This window comes from Olea europaea, chromosome 13 (assembly GCF_002742605.1).
Source record: "Olea europaea var. sylvestris chromosome 13, O_europaea_v1, whole genome shotgun sequence".
In the NCBI taxonomy this organism is placed as follows: domain Eukaryota; kingdom Viridiplantae; phylum Streptophyta; class Magnoliopsida; order Lamiales; family Oleaceae; genus Olea; species Olea europaea.
Genome location: NC_036249.1, coordinates 23,635,974 through 23,645,022, shown reverse-complemented (window position 1 = coordinate 23,645,022; position 9,049 = coordinate 23,635,974). Strand labels below are relative to the sequence as shown.

Below are 9,049 nucleotides of genomic sequence, written 5' to 3'. Positions count from 1 at the left end.
CACTAATCGGTGATGATTAATGATTACAATTGGAAATAAATCTGCTATAGGAAGGCAGATTACTTTATTTGGAAATAAAAAGAAAAATTGACATTCGAGAGGTCCACACTCTCCCAAGGAATCTCCCAAATTCTGGCTGCCTGTAACGTGATCCTTTCTCTTATTTATAGTTGGTTTTCCTTCCTAATTGGTGCTGTAATTGTGTACCATTAATGCTGTAATGGCTGTGATTGTTCCATTTGTGCTGTAATTGTGCACATTGCCTTTGCACCTTTGGTAAGTCGTATGGATTGTGGGCCTATCATTACCTCCCCCATAAGTTTCACCTTGTCCTCAAGGTGAAAAGAAGGAAACTGTTGCTTAATCATGTCGTAAAATTCCCAAGTGGCTTCAACTGGTGGTAGTTCCTTTCATTGTATTAAAACATCCATGTTTCGAATATTGCTAACTAGGCCCGATAGCACCCCAAGTATTGCCTCTGGCTCAACCAACATCTCCAACTCCTCATTCAATTGGTTAGGTACTTCTTTCACAGCTCGCACTGCTCCCTCTGCTTTGCATAGTTGGGATACATGAAACACGGGATGAATGTTACACGACGGAGGAAGAATTAGCTTATAAGCAACTTGAACTACCCTCTGACTAACTGCAAACTCGAAGAATTTTAGAATACTCACAAGTCTAGAGCCCATCCAAATAAGAGGCCTGGTAGAGGCCTCCTTTCTCATTTCTCTCACCTCAGTGGGTCCCCCATGGTTAAAAAAATACCCTAAAAAACCCACCCCATCCCAAATGTGAGAGAGGCTTACAGGCCTGGTAGCATAGCGTGGTCCTCCGAATAAAAGATGGCCAGAAAATAACTCACCCACCCTATTATGAGGTGTCGGTATGGTTTCTGTGAACCCCTATCTGTACACCAAGCTTCGTTCTTAATTTTTGACTTGAAAAATTATACTTTTGTTAGTTATAAATAAATGATAATTAATTTAAATTCTTTGACCTCTCTTTTTTTTTTTTTTTGGAAGTTTAAATATTATGTTTTACCCTTTTTTATTTTTTTTTTAAAAAAAAGAGAGAGACTATTTTCAGAGTATAAGTAATAAGATTTACACCAAAAACAATAACATTATAACAATTCACGATTACCAAATTTGAGAGAGAGAGAGAGATGCTGAAAGTTCAGAAGTATTGGACTGTGTTGCTCTTACCTACAATTGAACGACTTTTTGTACCAAAGAAAATTGAATCCTCCAAATATTTATCCATTTGGCTCAAAAATCAAGACTCTAAATGATACATTTGACCTTTTTTTTTTTTTTTTTTTAAGCATGACTTCTCTATTTCCTTTAGAAGCCCTTAAAATAATAGAATCAATAAAGAAGTGAATACAGAATAATTAGAGCTTCTTTCAATTTATTTTACTATGATACGAGCATGACTCATGAGACATGAAAGAAGACAAATACGTACAAGGAAATAATATAGGTAACAAAATAGAAGCCAAAGCTACTTTTGGCAGCGTCAAAACTCAATCCAGTATGACAAAGAAAAAATGATACAAGACTATACTACAAACAAGTGGAATCTCTGTTACAAGTATCCCCATCCTTGTTCATCATCTACTAAAATATTGCAGACATGAGCTAGTTTCCAATTACTCCCTTCACTTCGTTTCTGAGTTTCTAGTGCCTCGACAAAGTTTTTGGCCATATAACTGATTTGAAAGTATCGAAGCTTGTTCAAATGCTCGAAATCAATAGGCAACTCTACCAACTTGCAATGCCCCAAGAATAGCACATCAAGATTTGGCATGGTACACTTCTCCACCACGATTTTTCTTAATCCATTAAACCTCCAAATCCCTAAACTCTTGAGACGTTGAAATTTTTCAGCCTTAAACTCCAATTTCTCACCTTCAAATGTCCCATCAAGTTCAAGAAATGCTAGTCTAGGCAAATCTTGAAGGGATTCTAATGGATCGTTGCTTAACATATTATCTCTCAGAACTACTTTACTCAGCGAGTGAAGAGAAGGTATCCATTGTGGTACCTTCTCCAACCTCCCCCCCAGGTATAGGTTTCGAAGAAATTTAAAATAGAGATCATCCTGCAACTCAATGGTCTCATCCTTTCTAATGGAACCGACATCCAACGAGCGTAGTTCAGTTAACTTCTTGAGGGACGAGCAAAAATCCTTCCCATCTTCTCTTCTTAATTTCCTAATACACAATCTCCTCAATTGGGTTAGCTTCCCTATCTCTCTCACTATCGTAGTGTCACCCATTTGGTCTGCCTCTATACAACAAAGCTTCTGTAGGGATGATAAGCATCCTATTCGGTATGGAGCCTTAAAGCTTTGAACATTATCAAAGGGAAACACACCACATATCCGTGGCTTATATTTATATACTAAGAGATGTCGGAGTCTTTTGAGTTTTAGGATCTCAATTGGTAAAGAAATGACCTTAGTGTGTTTAAGATCTAAAGTCTCTAGGCATTGAAGCTGTCCAATTGACTCTGGAATGTCCTTGACCCCTGTCCCCCTCAGACTCAAATACGTAAGATGATAATGTTTGAAAACTTCATTTGAGATCTTTCCTAGTGGAGCATCTCTTAAGTCCAACACCTTTAGCAACTTTCGACTACCTGACAGCAGCTTTGATAAGAATGATTCAAATCGTAAATCTACGGACGCTGTTAATATCAGTGATCGTAGATACTTCAACCTATTAGTTTCTAGGTGGCCGCTGTCTATGGAAGAACGTATTGCAAACCGTCGAACTTTATCAGGCAACTCTGAATCTCTTCCCATTTCAGTGTTCACTATATTCTGCTCATTTGACTTAGAAACAAGAATTTCATGTACAATATCATGGATACGACAAAGATTTACCCTTCCATCTGGATATCTCTCTGCAACTTGGATTAGGCTTCTATTAATGAGCGCCTCAAGATAATGAAGTGCAACCTCTTCTTTTGTCAACCTTTCTTTCCCTTGCACAAATCCTTCAGCTATCCATAGCCGAATCAATCTCATATGGTCAATCATATGATCTTCAGGGAAAATGCTCAAGTACAATACACAAGTCTTGAGATCGTAAGGCAAATCATAGTAACTTAGAAGAAGTACCTGTCGTATTCTTTCAAAGTTAGTACTATCTTCAGAGAAAATGCTCAAGTACAATAGACAAGTCTTGAGATAGTAAGGCAAATCATAGTAACTTAGAAGAAGTACCTGTCGTGTTCTTTCAAGGTTATCACTATAACCATGTAGCTTGGTGTTAAGGTAGCTAGAGACGGTACTCCAGTCCTCTATGCTGTTCTTGTCCTTCATAGCCAATAGGCCACCAACAGCATCAATGGCAAGAGGCAAGCCCTTACATTTATCCAATATGGCATCTGCACAGTCTTGTAGATGTGGGGGGAAGATTTCATCTCCAAAAGTCTTGTTACAAAGTAGTTTCCAAGAGTCTTCATAAGATAAGGCCTCCATTTCATGGACACAGCCGTGACAGCCCGGATATCCGGGCTGACTGGCTGTGTTAGCCACATCGAGTGTCCGTGTAGTGAGTACCACACGACTACTCATATTTTTGTCGGGCAGTGCATGCTTGAGAGCATTCCATGAACCAGTGCTCCATACATCATCAAAAACTATGATATACTGACGTTCAGAGAGGAATTCCTTGACAAATTCTTTCAATTCAACTTCTTGACTGCGTTCCAGTTCCTGAGGCATAGATTCCTTGATTTCATGGTGAAACTTTCGAATCAAGTCTTTGAGAAGCTTCATGATGTCAAAGGACTGAGAAACAGTGATCCAAGCATGGCACTGGAATTTCCCTTTCACTCGTTCATCCTCGTAAATCCGTTTAACCAATGTGGACTTCCCCGATCCTCCCATTCCCCACACAGAAACAGCTTTAAGCCGAGTTTCATCATCAAGAAGCTCTTTAATGAGCAATTCTTTTTGCCTGTCAATTCCTACAAGCTTAGCTTCGTCCACCAAAATTGCATCAACTCGCCCACCAAACAGTAAGGTAGATCTAGATCTCAGCTGCACACCAGAATCTCTTTGGAACATCTCACGTCCTTTAGAAATGTTCGTGACCCTTCCCTTGATGTTTTCCAAATCAGACGCAATATTATGGCGCACTCTGAGATTCTTTAAAGAGAGATAGATCTTCCGGACACAGCCGCAAAATCCATCTTCTGCCCGGAGATTTACAAACTGTAGCATAAATGTTTCGATGACATCTTCAGCATCATAAGCAACCTCCCTCACTTGCTTAACCCATGCTTGGAGTTGAGGATCTCCATCTTCTTCTGCATCAGCAACTCGCAAGAAAGCCCGCATGAACTCCAGTTGCTTTTGGATATCCAGGACGTTTTCATCAAGTCTGCCTAATAGTTGTCTCTCTTCTTGGATAAGTGTTGCTAGCTGATTCAACAGAAATGATACTGCGCTCTCTGCCATTCTTGGGTGTGTGGTTAATTGCAGTTACTTGGAGGGTTGACGACAACTGCACGGACAACTGGAAAGTAAATACAATTAGTTTTGGGATGGAAAGTTAGTGGGCAAGGGCAAATTTTGGAAAAGAAGAAAGTCTTGGTCTCTGGGTCAATCACGTGGGTTGGCAGGCAAACAATGAGCAACGATCCAAGAATTCAAAATTAATGAGGACCAAAGAAAAAAGAAAGAATATCATCTACTGTGCACAGCTTTTTAAATTTTTTGGTCACGTGACCACTTAAAATTGGTGGGAAAAAGTCACACTTTTCTTTTACTGTTGAATATTGTAAATAGCAGAGAGGTAACCGAGTTCATGTTGTCCCTTGCACACAGAGGTAAAAATTAGAGAAAAACCCTTCGAAAATTTCTACCAAAAATCAGACAAAAACCGGAGGACTAAGTGCGGGAGATTGAAGGTAAGAACAAGTTCCACCAAAATAAAATCCGTCCACATACTTCCTTCGTGATCCCGAGCTCGATCGAAACCTTCCGATTCACTTAATAGTATCGGCTGAAGATGACTGAGACGACGCAACGAAACCAGTTTCTTCCGACGGGGATTGAGCCACTTTACTTGTAATAGGTAATTATTTTGATGAGGAACATTACCCATTTCGACACAAAATGCTGCAGTCTCACTGAAATGGTTTGAAAATTAGGAACATTACCCATTTCGACATCTTCTTTTATCCAAAACACAGTAAAAAATATATTGTGTTTGTATTGGAATTATTATTATTATTTAATTTTTTAAATTACTGTCCATTATCGAAAATGTGTACAGAATCTGGAAACAACTTGGTGGCATAGGGATGGACGGAATGATGGAGAAAGGTAATGTCATTGTAATTTTTAGAAGATGCATTGTTTCGAAACCTATGTATTTTCATTGCCTCGACAACTTTCTTGTTTCATTTATAATATTAGTGAAGCAAGATTTCCTTGAACATTTGAACAATACTCAAAATTCATATTGTCATTTAATATGATGTAGGAAAAGAAGTTGTGGAAGTATTGGACGATGAAGTTTTAGTAGAATCCAATGATGACAACAATATGGAGAATATCGACAACAATATAGACAATGTCATCCCATTAGACAATGAAATCTTAGGAGGAGATGGCGTGATTGTGCCTAAAGTTGGTATAGAGTTCAAAGATGAGAAAGAGGTGTATGAGTTTAATAAGAGGTATGCCTATGACGTAGGTTTTCCGGTTAGGAGGAGGAATTCTAGAAAGGGACAAGATGGAGTAGTGAATTACGTTACGTTGACATGTTGTTGTGAGGGCCGGAGAAGTAGTAATGCAGGTACTTCTTTGAAGCCGTAGCTAACAATTCAGACAGGTTGCAAAGCAAGACTTAATGCTTCTTCAGATATTCGTGGATTATGAAAAATCCGCATGGTTGATCTCGAACACAATCATAAAACTAGTCCTTCAAAATCTAGATTATATCATTGCAATCGAGAATTGAGTGCAAATGTCAAACGCAAGCTTAAAGTGAATGATATGGCTGGAATAGAGGCACAAGAGTTACAACTCAGCAGTTGTTGACGCGAGGGGGTATGAGAACATAACTTGCGTGGAAAAGGATTGTCGAAATTACATTGAACAAGGGAGGCGATTGAGACTCGGTGAAGGAGATGTCGTGGCAATACAATCATACTTTTTACAAATTCAAGCACAGTGCCAGGGTTTTTACTTCTGTATGGATTTAGATGAAGAGTCACGGTTTAGGAATCTCTTCTGGGTAGATAAGAGGTGTAGGCAAGCGTATAAAGAGTTTGGGGATGTAGTGACGTTTGATACCACTTATCTGACAAATAAATACGACATGCCTTTTGCCCCGTTCGTTGGAGTAAATCATCATAGACAATCAACACTCCTTGGATGTGATTTGTTGGCAAATGAAGATATAGATACATTCGTTTGGCTATCCAAGACGTGGATGTAGTGTATGCATGGTCAAGCACCAAATGGAATTATTACCGATTAAGATAGGGCTATGCAAAATGCAATTGCGATAGTCTTTCCGAACACGAGACATAGATGGTGTTTGTGGCATTTATTGAAAAAGTCGCCGGATAAGTTCTGGTACCACGTTCAAAAGGGCTCCATTTTTTCATCTATACACGGCTTAGTGTATGATACACTAGTCGTTGAGGAATTTGAAGAAGGGTGGAAAGCTATGCTTGATACCTATGACTTACATGAGAATGACTGGTTGTCGGGGTTGTTTGAGAACAGGGGTCGCTGGGTGCCATGTTATTTGAAAACAACCTTTTGGGCGGGGATGTCGACAACTCAGCACAGTGAGAGTATGAATGCATTCCTCGATGGTTATGTGCATTCTAAGACATGGTTGAAACAGTTTGTCGAACAATATTAGCGAGCATTACGAAATAAAGTTGAGAAGGAATTCCAAGCAGATTTCAAGTCTTACTTACATATGGTACCTTGTGCAACAAAATATGAGATGGAAAAGCAATTTCAGGCTGTTTATACCATTTCCAAATTTCGGGAATTTCAAGATGAGATAACTGGGAATGTCTACTGCGATGTGATATTTGCAGTTGACTTATGTTCAAAGAAGTTGTATGAGGTTGAGGAGGATGTTATTTACGAAGAACATGTTAGAAAGAAAAAGTTTGCAGTCACATTTCGGACAGAGAATTGCAATGTTATTTGCAGTTACCACTTATTCGAGTTTCGTGGCATTTTATGTAGACACGCCATATCAGTGTTGATGCGTAATGGCGTCACATCACTACCGGAGAGGTACATATTGAGGAAATGGAGACGGGATGTTAGTAGAGCCCATACGAGGGTTGCTGGAATTACGCCGGTTTGATTACCACTCCTAGTCAGTTGAGGTACGATAGAATGTATGAAGTATTTGCGACATTGGCAGACATTGCTGTGGACGACGAAGAGCGAACTCGTGCAATAATAGATTGGATTCAATTGTAGTCCAAAGACATGATGTCCACGAAGACAAGTTAGGAGAAGTAATAGCATTTCGCAGCCTAGTTTGCATGTAGGTTCACAACCTAGTTTGCATTTAGGTTCGCAATATAAAGCATCACATGACACTGGCAGCGGTACCATACAAGATCCTAAATGTTCGAAAAGAAAGGGTGCACCGAAGAAATTTCGTCATAAAAGCTCATTGGAGTCGATCTCGAAGAAAATAAAGGTTATTTATCTTTCACACATTTTTATCATGTGTCATACATTTCAACGAAGTGCAAATGTCAATTATTCTCATGTCTTGCAAGAAGCATCAACTTCCAGCAAAGGACAGAGATCGAGAGCGGCGAAAAGAAATCTCCGACTCAACACACCATTTGTTGAGTCCTTGCCACATGTACAATATTCATGATGACACAATTCTCAAATTCACAAGTTATAGCTGTAAGTATTTATTAGTAGACCGAGTTCCTAATTTTGTTATGTAGTCTAAATATTTTATTTCTTACAAATTATTAGACCATTCAGTGTCCTAAGCAGAATAATCATTGTGATACTTCAGCTACATATTTCGTTGGAGAAGCTTATCTATTATAACCTCTCACTCCAAGTGGAAAAAACTGTGTTGTCGACAGAATATGAATGAATGGGTGAAACAGGGAATTAAATATATTGCCTCACATTAATTTGGGTGAAACAAGGAATTAATATACTGCATCACGTTAATTTGGGCAGTGTCGGTAGATTATGAATGAATGGCTGCCAATTTATTTATTTAATTCATTTTTCTTCAGGTATTAACCATTGGCAAAATTTCAGTGATCTTAAGAGTAATTTGTTTTATTGCTTCACGCAGGGCGACGAGGAAAGTCACGTACTAACACAAGTGCCGTCTACAAATTTTATTCCAGCATCAACATCGAATGTTTTGTTCAAATATCCCGGTGAGTATAGTCTTTCCGATGTGTATTTACACGTTCCCAAATGTGTATTTAGCATATGTCTTATTTTTTCATGTTCATGTTAGGGAATACAATGCAATACTATTGTCCCAATTTGTCGTACAATGTTGGAATACAACTAGGAATGACACCGTCCGCAATGGGTGTTTTTCATCTTGGATTTCATGGTGTAAGTGGTGTAACTTTTCTCCTTACAAATAGTTAATTTCATATGATTCTCCAATGTACTTGCAATAACAACATGGAAAACGTCATTTCAGACATTGCCTTTACCACCCAACATAGCATATTGGATGTCCAGTCCCGCCCAGACAATTCCACATGCTACGATTGCTGGAGGTCGTTCTACTCTTGTTCAGAATTTGAGTTCAAGAATGGCTCGTCAAGATCCTACAAGTGATGCTGAAGTTGACATTAAGTAGACGAGAGAGCAACCAATAATCAAGGATGAAAATTATAGTTAGGACATGAACAAGTAATATACTCTCTTAAATTTCTAATAGGAACTAATACTCTCTTAAATTAGTTATTCATCTAATTTTGTGTTAGGTATAAAGAATTAATGGAATTGTTTCTATATATCAATGTGTGTGGTAGTAAAAAAA

At 38.6% G+C, this 9,049-nt stretch overlaps 1 protein-coding gene across 1 annotated transcript; it reads right to left on the bottom strand.

Annotated features, from left to right (window-relative positions):
- Positions 1 to 1,467: 1,467 nt before the first annotated feature.
- On the bottom strand, positions 1,468 to 4,502 carry LOC111407943 (disease resistance protein RPM1-like). Its single transcript, XM_023037670.1, has 2 exons — positions 3,235 to 4,502; positions 1,468 to 3,129 (listed from the first exon to the last, which is right to left on the bottom strand). Exons 1-2 carry the CDS (start codon positions 4,474 to 4,476, stop codon positions 1,591 to 1,593), a joined length of 2,781 nt encoding a protein of 926 aa, XP_022893438.1. The 5' UTR covers positions 4,477 to 4,502; the 3' UTR covers positions 1,468 to 1,590.
- Positions 4,503 to 9,049: the final 4,547 nt, after the last annotated feature.

Excerpts from the sequence above, each read along its gene's own strand:
- LOC111407943 (XM_023037670.1), bottom strand. The coding sequence starts at position 4,476 with ATGGCAGAGAGCGCAGTATCATTTCTGTTGAATCAGCTAGCAACACTT. Across the intron at positions 3,130-3,234 it reads ACCTTGAAAGAACACGACAG|GTACTTCTTCTAAGTTACTA; the intron begins GTACTTCTTCTA and ends AGAATACGACAG.